Source organism: Diabrotica undecimpunctata, chromosome 11 (assembly GCF_040954645.1).
Source record: "Diabrotica undecimpunctata isolate CICGRU chromosome 11, icDiaUnde3, whole genome shotgun sequence".
Taxonomy (NCBI): Eukaryota; Metazoa; Arthropoda; class Insecta; order Coleoptera; family Chrysomelidae; genus Diabrotica; species Diabrotica undecimpunctata.
Window position 1 is genome coordinate 33,647,142 of NC_092813.1, and position 21,662 is coordinate 33,668,803.

General features: G+C 34.3%; 1 protein-coding gene across 1 annotated transcript in view; it reads right to left on the reverse strand.

Annotated features, from left to right (window-relative positions):
• Positions 1 to 21,662, reverse strand: part of LOC140452872 (apolipophorins-like) — a 100,967-nt gene that overhangs the window by 63,787 nt on the left and 15,518 nt on the right. Inside the window, exons 5-6 of the mRNA XM_072547207.1 lie at positions 6,918 to 7,121; positions 5,291 to 5,724 (exon numbers count right to left, since the gene is read on the reverse strand). Of these exons, the coding sequence (XP_072403308.1) occupies positions 5,291 to 5,724; positions 6,918 to 7,121 (638 nt within the window). The remainder of the gene's footprint in view (positions 1 to 5,290; positions 5,725 to 6,917; positions 7,122 to 21,662) is intronic.

Here is a 21,662-nt window from a genome sequence, read left to right on the forward strand (position 1 = left end):
TAGATTAGGGCTTCTCATGTGAATATCATTCTTTACGTTCAATTAGGGTTTCCCCTGTATCCAGCCAGCTGTTGTTTTGGCCGTCTATGTACTGTCCTTATATTAGGATCGTAGTTTGTCAACTCTCTTAGCGAACGGTTTGGATGGTTTCTGAGGTTTTCAAAAAGCTCATATGCATGTTCGACCATCATGTTCAGGACGCTCTTTTGCTGCGAATCCCTATATACGTACCTTAGTGGCACATATTTAGGAATTTTAAGAGCCTCTCTGATCATGTAGTTCTGTACAGTTTGGATTTTCTTTCTGTTTGTTTCACATGCATGCCCCCACGCTGCTGAGGCGTATGTGAGGGTTGGCAGAATGATGGCATTTGCCATTCTTATTTTCGTTTTGAACCTCAGATTACTTTTCCTCCCTATAAGCGAGGAGAGTTGACTTTTAAGGATTTTTGCCTTTTGAACTGTTCTGTTTATGTGTTTAGTAAAGGTGAGACGTTTATCTAGCGTTACTCCGAGATATTTGGCGTCGTCTTGCCATTCGACCGGAGTATCGAAGATAGATAGTTCCCTGTTGGGGATTCCGTGCCGTCTTTTGTACATGACTGCCTCAGTTTTGTCCGGGTTGACGGCAATTTTCCACGTAACACACCAAGATTGCAAATGGTCTAGTGCCGTTTGCAAGTATCTAGTGGCCAGATCAGGATTTATGCTGCTAGCAGCTATAGCAGTGTCATCGGCGTAAAGGCTGAGCATAGTATGTTGATCACCACCAGGGGTATCTGAAGTGTATATGGTGTACAGGTAAGGCGACAGCACGGCTCCCTGTGGCACTCCAGCCTCCATGATTCCGACTTCGGATAGGGTGGGCCCTATTCGAACTCTGAATCTTCTGTTGGCTAGGTACGAAGAGAGGAGACATGTCATCGCTTCACTGTACCCCATTTCGTTCATTTTATACAGCAATCCGTCGTGCCATACTCTGTCAAAGGCTTTACTGACATCTAAGAAGGCGGTTGCTGTATATTTTCTTTCATTATACCCCTTAGTGATGTACTCTGTCAATCTTAGTATTTGCAGTTCGCAGGAGTGATTGCTCCTAAATCCAAACTGCGCTTCAGGGATTGCATCCGTTGCCTCAGATTCTTCTCTTAATCTTGCCAAGATGACTCGCTCAGCAATTTTGCTTACTGATGATAGTAGGCTAATGGGTCGGTAGTTCTGTGGAAAAGTTCCGTCTTTACCCGGTTTCTCTATCATTATAACATGGGCCTCCTTCCACCTGTCAGGAAAGTATCTTAATCTTATGATATGATTGATTATGTTCGTTAGATGAACGATTGCTTTCAGTGGCAGATTTTTTAAGGCCCTGTTTGTGATGTTATCTGGGCCTGGAGCCTTCTTAGCGTTGGTCATTTTGATAAACTGCTGGATTTCCTCGGGGGTGGTATGCCTGAGAGCTATGTCGCCTCTACTTCTCTTTAGACGTCTGCTCCTTCTTTCTACTTCGTCTTCGAAGTCTGGATCTTCATCGGGATGGTAGTTGTTTCTGCATCCTCTTTCTAGTGTATCTTTCATGACCTCCGCTTTGTCTTGTTCAGAATAAACTAGGCCGTTTTCCCCATGTAAGGTGGGTATTGGCTTTTTATCCTTTCGCAAGACTTTAGAAAGCTTCCAGAAACCTGATTTATTAGGGTCTAGCTGTTGGATGAAGTCGTCCCAGCTGTTATTTCTGTGGATTTCCAGCTGTTTTTTAACCTCCCTATTTAGTTCATTGGCAATTCTTTTATCTTCTATGTTCCTAGTCCTGTTTGCCCTTCTTCGCTGTCTGTTTTTCTCTCTTATAAGAGTTTTTAATTCGTTGCTGATGTCTCTGAACCTTCCTCTGGGTGTTGTTGAGGTTTCTTCTTTTGTGCTGGTTTCCAGCGCATTTTGTATGGTTCTTTCGAATTTCAACACATACTCTTCTAGTTCCCGTTTGTTGTTGATGTCAGGAACTATTCCTATTGTTTCAGAGACGATACGTTTGAAGTTGGGCCAGCTTGTCCTCTTTTTCTTGTATGGCTGCACGTAGTTTGTTTCTACGGCGCCTACAGTTAGCACGATTAGGTTGTGGTTGGAGTCTCCTTCATTGAGTGAAATTATATCGTGTTGTTGTCCCACGTTGTGAAGAATTGCAATGTCCAAATAGGTAGGTAGTCTGTCCCCTCCATGGAAGCATGTGGGCTCCATAGGACCTGTGACAACTGTATTTATTTGGTTTTCCAGATATTCACACAAGAGTCTCCCGTTTCTATTACTAGTTCTGTCAAACCAATTGGGCGATCTCGCATTTAGGTCACCAATTATGACGGTTGGTTCTTCTGTATCAAGAATGGCGTCCAGATCCTCGCCCTGGATCGGTTCATTCGGTCGGACATAAGCTGAGACAATCTTCAGCGTGTCGTTGGCCGTAATGATCCGAACTATGGTGGCTTCCATAGTGACCAGACCACCTGGTGTAGGTATTGATTAGTGTTCTATTCCTTTTTTCACCATAATGGCCGTGCCTCCAGAACGTGATCTATGGTCATTCCTGTAGACGCTGTAACCCGGAAATTTGGTTTTCACCCTTTCCGTAAGATGAGTCTCTTGTAAGGCTACAACGTCTAGATTGAGTCTGTTGGTAAACTCATCCAGATCGTTAATTTTTTGTCTCAATCCGCCAGAATTCCATGATCCTATTTGTAGATCGTCCAATTGTACTGGCATTATTGGTTTGTCCCGAAACTGCTCAAGGCGCTCATAACGGTTGTTAATTTCTCAAACATTGTTGAGACGTGGTTTATTTGCTCCTGGAAGGTAGCAATTAGTTTTTCATTCAGCACGTTTGTGTTTATATTTGCCTCCTGTTCCACATTATTGTTCTTTTTGGCCATTTGGGCGTAACTTACGTTTTGTTTTGTAGGAATACTTTGTGTATTCCTATTTGTTGCCTGTTGTTGTTGTGTTGGCTTTCTTTTAGGTACTTTTTTGCACCCTCTGTAGTTTGCCGTGTGAGCCTCGTTGCAATTAGCGCACTTTGGGGGAGTGTTTCTATCCTTTTCGCAGTCTCCTGACTTGTGGTTTTCTCCACATTTTACACATTTCCAACCGCAGTGACAAGCCTTCGAACCGTGGAAGAAACCCTGGCAGTTGTAGCACTGCATGATCTCTTTTTTGTTTTTTTACTCGTCTTCTATGTACACTTTCATGTAACATAGGTTGTTTATGTTCTTTATTTTCTGGTCATCTGATTCTTTGATCGTGACGTAGAACATCGGCATTGGCTTTTTGTCTCTTTTCGAGATCATGCTAGTCACTCTTATGACGTCTATGTCTTGATCCTCCAATGCTTGGTGGATGGTTTCGACGTCAGTTTTGGCTCCTAAACCTCTAAGCACTACCCTTTTTGTCCTTTCCAGGTCTATAGGATACGCGATGTATTCTATATTTTTATTTTCTTTTCTTTTTAGTTCTTCGTCAAATTCTTCCAGAATTTTGACCATTTTCAGGTAGTTAACTCTATCCTTCGTTTGCATAATAATGCTTCTTCCTGATTTCGCAAATTTGTTTGAGGAACCGATACCTCTGTTTGCTGCTACTTTCAAGATTTGCTGGCTGTAATCCACAGACTTAAGGATTATAGCTGGAGGTTTAGGCTCTGCTTTTTTTGGTATTTCAGTCTCTTGTACTGTTTCTGTTTCAGAAACAGTTTCCGGCTTTTCGATTTTTTTGGGCTTTGGTTTTGGTTTTGTCCCTGTTTCAGTTGACTTATTTTCTTTTGTTATTTCTGCTGGTTCACAGTTGTTTTTTGGAGTGACTTTGTCAGTTTTTTCTACTTTTTTAGTGCTGTTGTTCTTCACTGTTTTTGTTTTTACGGTTTCGTCTGTCTTTTCGACAGGTTTATCGGCTTTTTTCGCCTTTTTTGATTTTCTGTTTTGTTGTATTTTCCAATCTGAGCTTGGTTGGTTTTCTTCTATGTCCATTATTGTCTCTATTTCAGAGTCTTTTCCCTGGTCTTCAGGCTCCTCACTACGGGTGGCTGTTTGCTTTTGGCTTGGCTGTTTTTTATCGTGTTTGGAGTTTATGTCACTAGATATTTTTAGTATCTGCGTTGTTAATTCGCTATTTTGTTTGTCTTTGAAGTCAATGGTTTTTTGTAACTGATTTATCTGACCACTTAATCCCCGTATTTGGTCTCCGTAGGATGTGTGGAGATATTGTATTTCTTTTCTTAGTTGTTCTATTTCTTTTGTTAGCGTTTTAATCGACTGTGCCATTGCATTATCTTCCATTTCTTTCGATTTTTTGGTTTTTCCTTCCTCGGAGTAGATATCTCTTATAGCGTGCTGCCTTTTGTTTCTTTGCTTATTTGTAACAAACTCATCTACGGCGTCCTGAGCAGTTCCTAGATTGTCATTATGGTTAATTTTCTCTACAAAATTAAGTGCCTGAGGGACATTTATAATTGCTTGGTACGTTACATTTTCTTTTAAGTTAGTCAAAGTGTTTACAATCGGAGTTATAAATATTTCGTTATCCTGAAGGGAATTTATTTTAATGTTATAGTTATTTTCTAGTACCTGAGGGGTCTGTTTTTCATTTCTACTTGTGTTAAAATTTGTTTCTGTTGCCTGAGAGGCCTGTAATCCGGAATAAATTACCGTTAGCGGTTCGGTTTTATTGTCTTGTTGACGCTTTACGAAAGATTCCGTGACGTCAGGGTATTGTTGTTCGCCCGCATCTGCCTCCGATTCAGATGTGGGCTCTGGACTGCAGGGGGCGGAGTCAAAAGCCGTATCATCTAAGGACATTATAGCTCTGAATCCGTTGGTGGATCGGGGGAAAGGGGTGGAAGGCTTTCGACTTCGTAAGCGGAAGCGCTTGGTGATTGCATGTTGCAATCGACGGAAGTTTTGGATTTACTATTTAAATGACATATGTGTGTATGACATAACAATTGTGGTTTAATTTTGAATGACGTAATTTATAAATTTTATTTCATTACTGATAGAATATATAACAATATAAGCAAAAGGGTTTAAGCCCGTTTTATTTAATTTTCTTTAGAATTGTGTTGTTAACAGATCAAATAATCCGGTATATACAAGTTAGGTTATATATAATTGTTTACATGTATTATGAATTTCTTATGTGGAAGTGACTAACTATTTTTAAAAAGGGAGGATTATTCCAAGGCCTGCTTTAATTACATTTTATTTCAATGGCTTGTTATACACCAAAAATGATATATTCAGTAATGCCTTACTTACTTTCCTTTGGAACAAATATTGCCCGCTTCGTTCTGTAGTTCTTCCAGGCCAGAATGAGAGAGTAATCTTAAGCTATAAATAAATTTGCTGAACAAATTAGCAAGCTCCATCCTATCTGCCATTGCATCCAACTCACAAAGCAATTTCAGTGCCTGCGTTGATTGTTCTATATGATTGGTCGTAGGTTTTGTAGAGATAATGTTTTCAAAAGTTAATGAAACTCTTCTTGTTATTTCATTTTCATCCACTGCTGGTACTGAATTTTCGTGTATAAGAACAAGATTTTGGGTGACCGTTGTAATAGCGCCTTGGTCGTAGTTGGAGAAGGGTTGAAGTAAGTAACTCTCTTGACACGAAATTTCTTTGTAGATATTGCGGTCAATAGACATGAGACAATTACTTGTTGATTTAAGTATGCTGTCCTTGTGGATATTCTGAAATAATATAGATAATAGTGAAAATATTGGTGATGATTTTTAACCGTAGTATAACTAATCTCTTCGATGATTGTACACGTATAAGATATATCTTAGACACCAAACAGACCAACAAAGTTGATAAACAACGTTGAAAAGTTACCTTTTCTTAAAGGGAGACAACAAATATTCATGTTTTTAGGTAGATTTTAATTACAGCGATAAGTCAGTAACTGTTTAATTAATTAAAATAAAATAAACTTAGAGGAAAATAAAATTATATCATAGTAAAATGAAATAAAATTAAAGTAGAATAGAATAAAATTAAAGTAAAATAGAATAATGCTAGAGTAAAATAAAATAAAATTTGTTTAAAATAGAATAAAATTATGGTAAAATAGAATAAAATTTAAGTAAAATAGAATAAAATAGAGTAAAATAGAATAAAATAGGAGTAAAATAAAATAGAATTCTGGTACAATTGAATAAAATTGGAGTGAACTAATAGTTAGTAAGCCTGAAATAGAATAAAATTAAAGTAAAATAAAATAAAATAAGAGTAAAATTGTACAAAGTTAGAATAAAATAAAATAAAATTAGAGTAAAATAAAATTAAATTAAAGTAACAGAATAAAATTAGAATAAAATTAAAGAAAATTAGAAGAAAATTCTAGATCAATAGATAAAATTCTAGATCAATATATTAATTAGAGTAAAATATACTAAAATTATAAAAAAAATAAAACTATAAGGTAGAGGCACCAGTATCTGACACTCTAAGGCCAGAAAGAAACATTTTCTGATATTAAAACATTAATTTTACTCAGATTTTTTTGTTCTCTTAAGCAAAATGTATAGTTAAGTTTATTATTTATTGTACATGTGAAAGGAGATTTGATTTAAATAAAAATTGCCAAAAAATTTATTTTTAAATACATGTTTTGTCCCCAATACCTGGTATTGCAAATTTTGCAGAATCCAAAAAAATACCCAATACCTGACATATCAAAAAAGGTATTTAAATAAAAAAAATTTACTTATTTTTTCAAATATCTAATTAAAACAGGAAAACTTTATTATTTCTGGAACTCTGTACATTCCACAATTATTTAAACTTGCTGGTTCGTTGATCTTCTTCACAATATCAGTATGATCATACCATATCGCATCCTCTTTTTTGGCCATTTCCACGAATTAAAGTTGCTGTTTACCATAACACTAACAAACGCCTTATTTTCTTCTACTTCTTTTATTTTTCTCGGGTAGTGTTGATCTTCATAAATAACAATAACATGGTCACCCTCTTTTAAATAAGATTTGTTAAATATTGGAACAATAGCTGGAATGTCATCACCACTATCAGATTCCAAATTTAATTGCTCATCAGATAGAGATGTTTCAGAATCCGAATTTTCCTTGAAATTTCGTTTTGTTTTTTTTTATTCAAAATCTTTTGTTCATTAAAATCTGAATTTTCCTTGTAATTCCGTTTTGTTTTTTTTTCTTGCAAAATCTTCTTTTCGTATCGTTTTCGTTTTCTCTCTTGCTTTTCCTGTTCTTTGAATTCTTTGTCCATTTTTTTCTTTAAATTGAATTGTTTCCACTGAGTGGAAGTTGCAACAGAAGGCAACTTTTCACCGACTCTTTTTTTCGTTTCTTTAGAACATGGTTTGTCCGGCGAAAACAATGCCTTCTTAAATAAAGTTGGAATTTTTCCATCAATTGGTATATGTATTTCTGGCGATTTTTCAAGGAGACTCTGTTGTAAGTTTTCTAAAGTAGTTGTGTTATTAACATTAAAATCGAGTTCAACAACTGCAACATGGTGGATTATTATCCGTATCAAAATGTGGTTGTGGATCTTTATCTGTATTGCATTTATCCATGCTGTTCTTCTTGTTATCTGAACGGTCTTTTTCTGTTGTTCAGATTTCAGGGTCACTTAATTTGGGACCGATAAATGTGCCAAACTTGAAAAAGACTTAAATGTTGTATATTTCCGTTCCACGTATCTCAGTCTTCTGCATTAAATTCTTGTAACAAGACAGGGTCAATGTAGGTCTCTAACATTTGTTGAAATGTTTTTTCTTGTATAGTTTCTTCTACGAGGAATGGATTATTGTGAGTTTCTGTATTATCTGACTTAAAATATTTTTGGAAGTTGATTGTATCGGCGTTGAATGGGCACAAACCGGCAGCACGAAAACCATTCAATATAAATGACCAGAGACCAATAACAGAGAGATTGAATACCGACGAAGAGAAAAAGAAAATAGAAATAATAGCAAATACAACCTTAAAAGTCAGTGACATTTGCGAAAGATTTTCAAATCTGAATACAATGCAAGGAGTAATATCTCATGACATTATATTTACAGACAACTGCAAAAAAGAGAGGTAAATGCGAAATAACTCACCCATCAAGAATTGGGGATACGTTGCAAAGACTAATAAAGGATGCTCAAAAATTATACTATGCAGAAGAGATAAAAACGCTGAAGAGTGGAAAACACTTAACGGGAGAAGTAAAATATTAAACATAGTCTATGTCGATAAGCATGGCATATTACGGGTTACAGGGAGACTTTAGAACTCCGAATTAACACATGATGAAAATCATCCCTTAATTATACCCCACAAAAGCAAATCAAGTAAAGTAATGTTACGAACATACTTTTGGCATGGCCCAGGTAACGGTTGCATTGCATCTCTAATACTCTCGAAAGTTCGCGGCGTATCGAGTGCGAGAGAGAATAACCGGTCACGTAGGTGAATTAGAGGTGGGACAACGCCAGAATATTCTCGATACAGTAACTGTAGTATATATAGGTAACAGTGTTAGAAGTAGAGTTAGTCGTTAAGATACTACCGAACTGTAAACTTATAAATAAATATATGTATATAAATTCGAACCGCTCGTTTTATTTAATCACGCTACAGTGGTGTCACGGTGTGAGGATAGTTAATTTATTTAAAAATAAATTCAGCAGTGACTTTTGAAAAAGACTTTTGAACATTTTAAAAAAGTACGCGTGCCTGACCAAAGATGCTGCTAGTACAACTCTCAGTAAAACAGTTGCGTGAGCAGCTAGAAGAACGCGATGAAGATTGCAGCGGGTCCAAGAAGATCCTCCAAGAACGACTGAAGAATTTTCTTAACAAGAATGGAGATGACCCAGAGACATTCCATTTTCAGTCAGCAGAAGAAGCAGTTTTAATGAAGATCGAAGAGAGTTTCAGAAAAAATGATAAGAAATTTGAAAACGTCTCTCAAATGATAGAAGAATCTTCTAAAAGAGATGATAATAAATTAGAGAATGTTCCCAAAACATTCGATGAAACATTCGAAAATGTATTTAGAAGATTCGACGAGACTTCACAAATAATTAAAGAAATATGTATTCAAAACAATGAGAAATTTGAAGAAGTCTCAAGAACATTCGATAAAGTAGAAGAGAAGATCAAACAATTAGAGACCATGATAAGTAACACAAAAGTGCTACCACCAGTTAATACGGTAGCCTTAGATCCGGTAGTGAAAGAAGAATCACCGAGAAACGAAATGACACATCATATGAGATTCAAATTGCCACCATTTGATGGAAAGTCCTCTTGGTCCATATACCTTAGACAATTTGAAGCTATTGCGACAGCCAATCATTGGACAGAACAAGAAAAAGCTGTTTCCTTGACTGCTGCTTTACGAGGTGATGCTGCGGATATCCTAAGATCAATTCCTAAGGGTCAAGAAAAATGTTACCAGACCTTGTTTACTCGACTAGATAAACGTTACGGAGATGCCCATCTGCAACCAGTCTACAAAGTACAAATAAGAAGTAGAATCCAACGAGCAAGTGAGAGTTTGCAAGAATTTGAAGCAAATATTGCTCGTATAGCGCTGTTGGCCTATCCAGAGGCACCAGACAACATTTTGGAAGAAATTGCTGTAGATGCATTCGTCAATGGGTTAAGAGACATTGAACTACAGAAAGCTTTACGACTAGCAAGACCGAAAGTTTTAGATGAAGCGCTCGCTATTGCCTTAGAACATGAAACAGCTAGTCAAGTTTCACGGAGCTATCGAGTACGAACCTCTGAAGAGAGCGACGAACAAAACGAGAAACGTCTGGAGGAAATCGTACGGAAAGTAGTTCGTGACATGATGCCGAAGAGACGTGAACCCAGATGTTGGAATGGTAACGACGTAGGTCACATTCGTCGTAAATTGCAAGAAAATAATACAACAGTCAGAAAGCTAGAACAAATCAAACACAGGGCTGGAAAAAGTCATTCAAATGCTGATGCTCAGTCAAGACGGCCATACAGTGCAAATCGTAATCATTGTCTTGAATTAGAAGAACGACTTTGCCCCGTGAGACGAACCACCGTCATTAATGAGCAATGGCAGCCTCAACAGCTACAAGACGCTCAAGCAGATGATCCATGTATAAAAAGAGTGTTGGATTGGATGCGTCAAAGTGAAAGACCTTCTTGGCAAGACATTAGTGCATGTAGTCCAGAAGTCAAGTGTTACTGGAGCCAATGGAATTGCCTAGTGCTGAAAGATGATCTTCTGTATAGAACCTTTGAGAACGATGATGGTACAGAAACTAAGCTTCAGTTAATTGTACCTAAAAGTAAAGTGTCAGAAGTATTGCGTCAGTTGCATGACGGTGCATCAGGTGGACACTTTGGTATCACGAAGACTCTGCAAAAGGTTCGAGAATGGTTCTATTGGGTGAACTGTAAAGATGATGTAAGAAGATGGTGCCGGAAATGTGAACTGTGTGCAACCAGTAATGGTCCAGCTGGTAAAAAGAGGGCACCCATGAGACAGTACAATGTTGGTAGTCCTATGGAAAGAGTAGCAATCGACATTGCAGGTCCACTTCCAGAGACAAATGATGGAAATAAATATATCCAGATAGCCAACGACAGAATGAAAGATCAATATGATTCTCGATGCAAGAGTGAAAGCTATGAAGTAGGTGATCTTGTTTGGCTTTATAATCCACAACGTCGTCGAGGCTTGTCTCCCAAACTGCAAAGACAATGGGAAGGTCTATATGAAATTAAAAAGAAAATAAATGACGTAATATACCGAATTAAGAAGTTGCCGAAAGGTAAACCAAAAGTAGTTCACATAAATCGTCTTGCACCATATGCTGGCTCAAATGAAACAGAAGAAGCACGAACCCTTCAACATGAGATCAAAGATGACCGGCGACCAAGCTTTAATGAATTTATGTCAAATTACGCAGAGAGAAAGAGTGCTAGATTCGGCGTGACCACAGAAGTTCAGCGGGATCTTTTTAGTGTTCCGCATAACGTCTCTCTAGCCCACTGTGTTGCCCAAGATCTTGAGATGACTAAAGGAATCTCATCCGTATTTTATAAGAAATTCGGTCGTTTGGACGAGTTAAAAAACCAGCAGCCTAAAGTTGGAAGAGTACTGAGATTAGAAGATGGTTCCCGATCTTTGCTGTATATGGTGACCAGGAAGTCTTATACAGACAGGGCAAGCTACGAGGATATATGGCGTGCTCTAACTAATTTGAAGAAAATTGTGTGCAATTACGACATCAAGAATTTGGCCTTACCCAAGATAGGCCATGCACTAGATAATCTGGACTGGAAGATTGTCAGAAGCATGCTTGAAGTTATCTTCCGAGACACCGGCGTACGAATTACTGTGTGTTGCATTAACCCGATGGGATCGTATCCTTCAAAGTCAGTAGACTGTTATTTCTTTCTAAAGGGTTCATGCAGAGCTGGAGAGTCCTGTAGATTCCGCCATGCTGTGCCTACCGGAGTTGCTGATCGGGACGATCAGATTTAAGAGGGGAGCAGTGTTACGAACATACTTTTGGCATGGCCCAGGTAACGGTTGCATTGCATCTCTAATACTCTCGAAAGTTCGCGGCGTATCGAGTGCGAGAGAGAATAACCGGTCACGTAGGTGAATTAGAGGTGGGACAACGCCAGAATATTCTCGATACAGTAACTGTAGTATATATAGGTAACAGTGTTAGAAGTAGAGTTAGTCGTTAAGATACTACCGAACTGTAAACTTATAAATAAATATATGTATATAAATTCGAACCGCTCGTTTTATTTAATCACGCTACAGTAATAATACAACATTGCCATACAAAAACGTCGCATGAAGGCCTACAACAAACTCTGCACTACACATAAAAAAAAGATTTTTTATCACGCACGGGAAAAGAGCAGTGCGAGAAGAAATAAACACTTATGAAATCGGCATCACCAACAGACACCGTAACAACATTAGAAACGAATTTTCACGTTATAACAGCGTATATGCCACATTTCGGAGGTCTAGGGAGGTTTATTAAAAATTTTTGGAACAGTTGGAGACATGACTACTTGTCAAATCTACAACAGTATATAATTGGCAAAAAGCCGTCACAACCCTAAAAAAAGAAGAAGTGGTGATAATAAAGAAAGACGATACTTCGCCGAGGAAATGGCCACTAGCGAAGATAATCGAAACACATCCCGGAACCGAAGGTTTGAAAATGTCGTCTCCGGTGTAATTAATAAACGTATGAAAAACTGATTGCAACTTGGTGCAAGTTTCCATGTTTATTAATTTGTCCAACTATTGCGCAATATGGTGTTATATTGCGTAGTTGGCCGGTACGCTCTTATTGTGGCATTATCTTGAAGAGACAATGCCATTGTGGTTTTATTAGGTGGTTGAAATAAAACACATTCTTTTTAAGAAGAAAAAAACTTAGATTCAGAGTCTTAGAAAGAAACAGAGCCCTTCGAGCAAAGTGCTCTAGGGAGCTACCCTACACGGGTAAAACCATGAGTTAGACACTACTATCACAACTGACTTGAGATCCGAAAATGTCCCATATTAAAGATAAATTAACTTTTATATGAAACCTTTTCATTTCTCAACCAATTAAATTTAATTATATGTTCCAGAAGGAAGGGCGATGAACATCGAAGTGCGTGATTGGTGGCACTTGATGACATCCCCCCTGCTTTGGAGACTCTGAGGCTGATAAAAAAAGATGATTTTATTAAAAAACTTAAGAAAACAATTTTTTTTTACAAATCACATATAGAAAAGAAAAAAAATGCATAAAATATATCAAATATAACATGAAATATATCAAAATGAATATGTCTATATTGTCAAATTACTTACAAGTCCTCTAACACACACTACACTCGCGTAGCGCGCACTTACACTGCACAAAAACACTCACAGGCGGTGGTTGGTGTTGTTGACAGCATCTGCAGGTCCATCCTCGACGACGTGCTCTCGTTCTACGGCGGCTTCGTCCTCTCTAGCTGTACGTTTCCCATCTGCATGTCGCCGGTGTGTCGTAGGCGAGTTTGCCTGGGCCTCCGTGGTGCTCTGGACCACATAATGGTAGGGCAGGCAGTGACTGGCTACTGCGGAGACATCCATTGCATCAGGTACTTAGCATCAAGTAGGCTGGCTCGTCGGAGATGTGGCACATCGACGGTTTCAGGGCTGCAGAAGGTGGATATCGGCATGTTAGTTTGGTGTACTAACATCCGATGCTTCTCCCCGCTGTTTTCTTGAGTGGTTTTGATGCAGGCTTCGTGTTGGAACTGTTTGCGATTTTCGATCGCGGAGCATGAGAACTCTAACATCTCGGAGTCGTGGTAGAGTTCGTTGAAGGTTGGGCGCCATGTCGTCTCCGGTGTAATTATTAAACGTATGAAAAACTGATTGCAACTTGGTGCAAGGTTCCATGTTTATTAATTTGTCCAACTATTGCGCAATATGGTGTTATATTGCGTAGTTGGCCGGTACGCTCTTATTGTGGCATTATTTTGAAGAGACAATGCCATTGTGGTTTTATTAGGTGGTTGAAATAAAACACATTCTTTCTAAGAAGAAAAAAACTCAGCTTCAGAGTCTTAGAAAGAAACAGACCCCTTCGAGCAAAGTGCTCTAGGGAGCTACCCTACACGGGTAAAACCATGAGTTAGACACTACTATCACAACTGACTTGAGATCCGAAAATGTCCCATATTTAAAGATAAATTAACTTTCATATGAAACCTTTTCATTTCTCAACCAATTAAATTTAATTATATGTTGCAGAAGGAAGGGCGATGAACATCGAAGTGCGTGATTGGTGGCACTTGATGACAAAAGCAATCGTAACTGTTCAAAAGGCGAACGGAAAAGTAAATATTCTTCCTATACATAAGTTGACACCAATAGTACGAGAGCCCACCTCACGAAACACAAACAAAAGCACGTATTATGTGGAAAAAATGTATGTTTTGTATACTATTTTTAGTATTTTTTAAACATTCAAACGCAGACTTGAACAAGATTTGTGCCCCTTCCCCCGGATTATATTCAGAGCATCTTAGCGATGTATATATAGATCAATGGATATGTAGAATAAAAACTCATCTAGAAAAGAAAAGAATTTTAGATGGTGAATGGACGATAGATTCAACGGTAGAATCTCTGGAAGATATGAATAAGGCAAGCAATATAATAAATTGTGAATCACTATCGAGGCAGCTTAAAGAAGAACAAGAATGGGCAAAAATGATAAGTAGAGTATTGGATCTGGAAGTTAAAAAAAGGTCGAAAAGGGGACTTCTGGGAATAGTCCTGACATCATCATTTGAAATAAACGATGAAGTATACAAGGACATCGATCCCTTGGATCGATGTCCTTGTATCGAAATCAGAAGAAAATAATAAAAAATTTAAAACATCACACGAAGTAAATGTTTATTCTAGTAGTAGATTCGAATAATTCTACAGAAGAAAGAATAAATGAACATTAAAACAGGTTCCGAGAAGCACTGATAAAACGAACCAAGAAAATGTCTTAAGACCTAAATGATGTCTCATATAGAGCTGACACATTAGAAAAAGAGTGCATATGACTGAAAGTGGAAGTGGCCTATGACTGTGCAATGGAATATGCAAGAGAATATACGAACACATAAGAAAAAATATTAAACCTTCATAACAATCGTAGACACTTCATACATAGTATAAAACCCGGACAAATAGAGTTAATTATGTTGAATGCTACAAAGTTCCTTCCACAAGGAGTAAATATAAGAAGACAGCCAATAATAGATAAGGTCGTACAAAATGAAGAAAGAGACATCTTCGTTATAGGCTATTTTCTAATAATTGACAACACTAGATCTAACCTAATAAGTCACATCTCTTCTGTTTTCGTTGAAAATTGGCGTTGTTCGCTCCTTGTTGGTCCCAAGTGATCTACTTGCAGTAGATTATAATAGTATACACTATTTTGAAGTGACATATGTAGATAAAGAAATGTGTATAGAACTAAACAAAGGAGAGTTGACATTTTCACCTATGGCAATAATCAATATGGATACCCAGCCGAACTGGATCTTAAATAAATTATATGATAGAATTCCAAACACCACCTTTAATATAGTAGAATAAATGATAAAGGACGCCAGTTCGATCAAAATGAGCACACCGAACCTCTGGAAAGTCATTTCACCATACGCTATAAATTTAACTATAATATGCAATGATTCTCGGTCTGAGCATATAATTAATAAAACGAGTTTTATAAAGCTGTCACCAGAATGGGTTGCTCAGACCCGGATCATAACATTACTCACATCCAGTCATGGATTGCATACAGCAATTGGAAGTTACTTAAAGACTAAAATCCACAAGGAATCTACGTTCCTGTATTTGGCTGTATACCATATATTAAAAAATTAATTAAAATCCTTTGTAAAAGGTATATATTTAAAATCCCAAACGGGCTGTGTTAGACAGAACGTTTTCGGAATACATCATTCCATCATCGGTGTCTAGGAGTACATAATGTCGAACAAATGTAACTAATTATTTGTTAACGGGTTTTTACCCATATATTTATTGGCTACATTCATGTACTCCTAGACACCGATGATGGAATGATGTATTCCGAAAACGTTCTGTCTAACACAGCCCGTTTGGGTTTTTAAATATATACCTTTTACAAAGGATTTTAATTAATTTTTTACTTAAAGACAGTCAGTCCCATTTAAGAGCTGACGCAAATGCCCATAATAAAACAGATCAATATTGCCAGATATAATATAGACATTCGGGGAAATGACTTGCCAAATATAGTACTTAAAGTAGAGCAAGTTGGACCAAGCCTTATCCGAACACACGTCAAAAACCATTAACAACCATCAGTGGATTCCTTATTTAACCACAGGACTATATTCATTATGCTGATTGCTATTATGTGAAAAGTAGTCAGATATCTTCGGAATGCCAAGAGAGCCAAAAAACAAAGGTAACAAGGCTCCTGCATCTAACCTAATCCAGCGCCCCGAAGACATATGATATCACAATCAAATTAACGAAGAACTTTCGGGACAGTCTCACCTAGATTAGTTTCACTTAATTAACTTAAAATAAAATTAGAGTAAAATAAAACAAAATTGGAGTAAAATAGAATAAAATTTATGTGAAATAGAAGAAAATTCTAGAGCAATAGAACAAAGTTGGAGTGACATATAATAAAATTAGAAAGGAATAAAATACATTTAGACTGAATAGAATAAAATTACAGTAAAATAAAATAAAATTTAAGTAAAATAGAATAAAATTTTGGTACAAAAATTAGAATGAAAAATGATAAAATTAGAGTGTAATAAAATACAATTAGACTAAAATAGAATAAAATTGGAGCAAAATAGAATTAAATTAGAGTAAAATGGTATCAAATTGGAGTAAAATAGAATAAAATTATAGTACAATTAAATGAATTTAGAGTAAAGTAGAAGAAAGTTCTACCGCAATAGAATCATATTAGAATAAAATGTAATAACATAAGAGAGAAATAGAATACATCTAGACTGAAATAAAACAAAAATAGAGTAAAATATAATAAAATTAGAGTGAAATACCGTACAATTAGACTAAAATAGAATAACATTAGAGTAAAACAGAATAAAAATAATGTAAAATATAATAAAATTAGAGTGCAATAGACTAAAACTTGAGTAAAATAGAATTACGTTGAAATAAAATAGAATAAAATTAGGGTAACATCGAGTAAAATTACAGTAAAATAAAATAAACTAAAATGAAAGTGAAATATAATCAAATTAGAAAAAACTAAATACATCTAGACTAAACTAGAATAAAATTAGAATAAAATAAAATAAAATTAAAATGAAATTAAGGTAATATAGAATAAACTTTAAGGTAAAATAGCACAAAATTAGAGTAAAGTAGAATATAACTCTAGTACAACAGAATAAAATTAGAGTGAAGTAGAATACAATTAGCCTAAAATAGAATATGAAATTAGAGTAAAATATATTGATTGAAATAAAATATAGATTTAGATGTAAATCGACTAAAATTGTCGTTTAAGTAAATAAAATCAAATTAGAGTAAAATAGAATAAATTAGAATAAAGTAAAATTAGAGTACAATAAAATAAAATTAAAGTATAATCGAATAATGTTAGAGCAAAATAGAATAAAATTAGAGTAAAATAAAAGAAAATTCTGGTGTAATATAATAAAATTATAGTTAAATATGATAATATAAGAGTAAAATAGAATAAACTTAGAACAAAATAGAATAAAATTCTAGTACACTATGTAGAATAAAATTAGAGTGAAATACCATACGATTAGACTATAATAGAATAAAATTAGAGTAAATGGAATAAAATTAAAGTAAAATAATATAAACGTAGAGTAAAATATAATCAAATTAGAGTGAAATAGAATACAATTCGACTGAAATAGAATTAAATTCGTGTAAAATAGAATAATATTGGAGTAAAACAGAATAAAATTAATATAAAATATAATAAAATTGGAGTGCAATAAACTAGAACTGGAGTAAAATAGAATTAAGTTAAAGTAAAATAAAATAAAATAAGAAAAAAATAGAATAAAATTAGGGTAAAATCGAATAAGATTACAGTAAAATAGAAGAAAATTCTAGAAGAATACAATAAAATTAGAGTGAAAAATAATCAAATTTGAAAAAAAAATTAAATACATCTAGACTAAACTAGAATAAAATAAATAAATTTAAATTGAAATAGAATGAAATTAAAGTCAAATAGAATAAACTTTAAGTAAAATAGCATAAAATTAGAGTAAAGTAGAATATAATTCTAGTACAATAGAATTAAATTAGGGTGAAATATAGTACAGTTAGGCTAAAATAGAATAAAATGAAAGTAAGATATAATGATTAGAGTAAAATATAATAAAATCAGGCGTAAATCGACTAAAATTGTCGTTTAAGTAAATAAAAATAAATTAGAATAAAATTAGAGTGAAATACCGTACAATTAGACTAAAATAGAATAACATTAGAGTAAAACAGAATAAAAATAATGTAAAATATAATAAAATTAGAGTGCAATAGACTAAAACTTGAGTAAAATAGAATTACGTTGAAATAAAATAGAATAAAATTAGGGTAAAATCGAGTAAAATTACAGTAAAATAAAATAAACTAAAATGAAAGTGAAACATAATCAAATTAGAAAAAACTAAATACATCTAGACTAAACTAGAATAAAATTAGAATAAAATAAAATAAAATTAAAATGAAATTAAGGTAATATAGAATAAACTTTAAGGTAAAATAGCACAAAATTAGAGTAAAGTAGAATATAACACTAGTACAACAGAATAAAATTAGAGTGAAGTAGAATACAATTAGCCTAAAATAGAATATGAAATGAGAGTAAAATATATTGATTGAAATAAAATATAATAAAATTAGACGTAAATCGACTAAAATTGTCGTTTAAGTAAATAAAATCAAATTAGAGTAAAATAGAATAAATTAGAGTAAAGTAAAATTAGAGTACAATAAAATAAAATTAAAGTATAATCGAATAATGTTAGAGCAAAATAGAATAAAATTAGAGTAAAATAAAAGAAAATTCTGGTGTAATATAATAAAATTATAGTTAAATATGATAATATAAGAGTAAAATAGAATAAAATTAGAATAAAATTCTAGTACACTATGTAGAATAAAATTAGAGTGAAATACCATACGATTAGACTATAATAGAATAAAATTAGAGTAAATGGAATAAAATTAAAGTAAAATAATATAAACGTAGAGTAAAATATAATCAAATTAGAGTGAAATAGAATACAATTCGACTGAAATAGAATTAAATTCGTGTAAAATAGAATAATATTGGAGTAAAACAGAATAAAATTAATATAAAATATAATAAAATTGGAGTGCAATAAACTAGAACTGGAGTAAAATAGAATTAAGTTAAAGTAAAATAAAATAAAATAAGAAAAAAATAGAATAAAATTAGGGTAAAATCGAATAAGATTACAGTAAAATAGAAGAAAATTCTAGAAGAATAGAATAAAATTAGAGTGAAAATAATCAAATTTGAAAAAAAATTAAATACATCTAGACTAAACTAGAATTGGACATTAAAAAAATGCAATTTAAAAAGAATCGAGGCTTTCGAACTCTGGTTATACCGCAGAGTATTAAAAATATCATGGACTGATAGAATTTCAAATAAAGAATTACTGGAGAGGGTTGGTAAAGAAACAGAACTAATCACCACTATACAAATCAGAAAACTGGAATACCTAATTGGGTAAACTACCTAGGCCACGCGATGAGGGTACCAAAATATGAAATTTTGAGACTCATAATACAGTGAAAGTTTCAAGGAAGGACTTTTGTCCGAAGGCAGAACTCATGGTTGAAGAATCTAGGTGATTGGTATCAATGCAGATCGATTGATTTGTTTAGAGCAGCAAGTTCAAAAATAAAAATAGCCATTATGATTGCCAACCTCCGTAGGAAGATGGCACTCTAAGAGGAAGAAGCTGTATCGCAACATTCATCAAGTGTCAAAGAACAGTGTTTGTTTATTTCGAATTTTGCAATGCATTCATGCAGCGTTGTTGTTATATTCTCGGACAAGTTTTGAATTCTCCTTGCAATGGTGAATCTTAATAAACTAATGTTTGAAATAATATTTATTTTACGAGGAAATGTTATTTCTGCAACAGCAGTCAGGCAGTCTTTTATCATCTCTCATTGGGTGTCATTTTTTTGCCAGTATTTGACTGATGCCAAAACTAACTTTTACTGTCGTATTTGATAAAATAGCTTGATTTTTAAAAATAGTCTGTTGTTTTCGCAAGCTTCTCTTCATTTGATTAAACTTATCTAGCCGGAGTTGGTCTATAAAGTTTTTGAATTCTTGTTCATGTTTTGTATCGTAATGCCTATGTGATTGGCGGGCGGCATAAATATGTTTAACGGGCCGCGTGTTGTTCATCCCTGATTATGACAAAAACAGTATACGAAAACAGTACGCAGCGAATGTGTTTCTAGCTATTTTAAGTATTGGAAAAAATTGGTTTAAAAATTAAAATTGTTGAATGAAGCCTATTTTGAGTTTTCATTAGTTTATAACAAGAATCTTAATCTATACATTCTTTGCATTTATAGATCACCTGATTCTTCCACTGAACTATTTTTTCAGAACCTGCTAAATTTGTTAGATGACCTGCCTAATAGAAGCAGAAATATTATATGCGATTACTTTAATAGTAATTACGCTATTGCTTGTGCTACCCAACTATCCTTTGTCAATATATTCAAATATTATAGTTTAATAATGCACGTTAATTCTCCTACAAGAATTACTAAAAGAACATTTACCATAATTGATTATATTGTCTCAGATTCCTCACCCCTTGATGTACGCTTTACAATTATTAAGGTTGATCTGCACCCCCCAAAAGACAAACTGTAAATTCAAAAAATTTGAAAAAATTTGAGAAGGTATATGTGATAACTAGAAGTATTTTGACAACTTTTAAGCAAACTTCATGTTTTCGTTTTTAATAAAACTCAAAAAAACTACTTTTTTCCAAGTATCAAGCGGGAAAACCAAACATAGGATTTTGTTAATTTTTTTACAACATCAAGATATAATTATAAGAAATACTTATGAATTTTTAAAAAATTTTTGAATTTACAGTTTTGTCACAATAGGAAAAAATAATATGTTTCGGCTTATAATAAAGTTACCGGTAAGAAACCGAATTTTTTTTTAATAACAACATATATAAAACTGTAAAAGTGGAAAATATTTGCAATAAAACGTTAAATATTTTTTCCTAAACATATGAAAAATCGCGTTAAACAAGAATTATGTCTTGAACCACCGCCTTCAAATTGTAATGTAGGGAGATGGCTCCATCTGAAACAATGGTAGTATTTATCATCGATAGATAGCATTACGTTCGGCTTCGAAACGCTTCAAACTAAACGTCATACTAACAGGGTTGCCATATCAATTACTTTGTACAACAGCGGAGAAGTGGTAGACATTACCTTCAATTCTCAAATAGCTCCTCATCTTATATTTAATATACCTTGTACAGTTATAGACAAAATAATCAATAACTTACCACAATTTTCGATCTCCTTCTAACGTTAAAATTCCGGCTCACATAAAAGTTGAGCTTGCCGATTCTTTCTTTTTTGAATTCAGCCAAATATATATTCTGATCGGCTGCGATTTATATCATTATTTACTTAAGTCTACCGTGATTATTACGGGTCCTAATTTACCGTCTTTTATAGACACTCATCTCGGATACGTCATAGCAGGTCCTGTACCTCGGAAAAATATTAATTTTTCTAATGCCAATACTTTGGCTTCTACCTTTTTAACGGTATATATGATTATCAATAAAATATTCAAATGAAGAATATGTGGAAAACTTATTTCAAGATACAACTCTTATCCTTTCTTCCGGGCGATATCAAGTAGATGTGCCTTTCCTATCGAATCAAAATAAAAAATTAGGCTGGCCGTTTGGTATGGCCACTCAAAGACTGTTTGCTCTTGAGAAAATTTTAAAAATGATACAAAGCT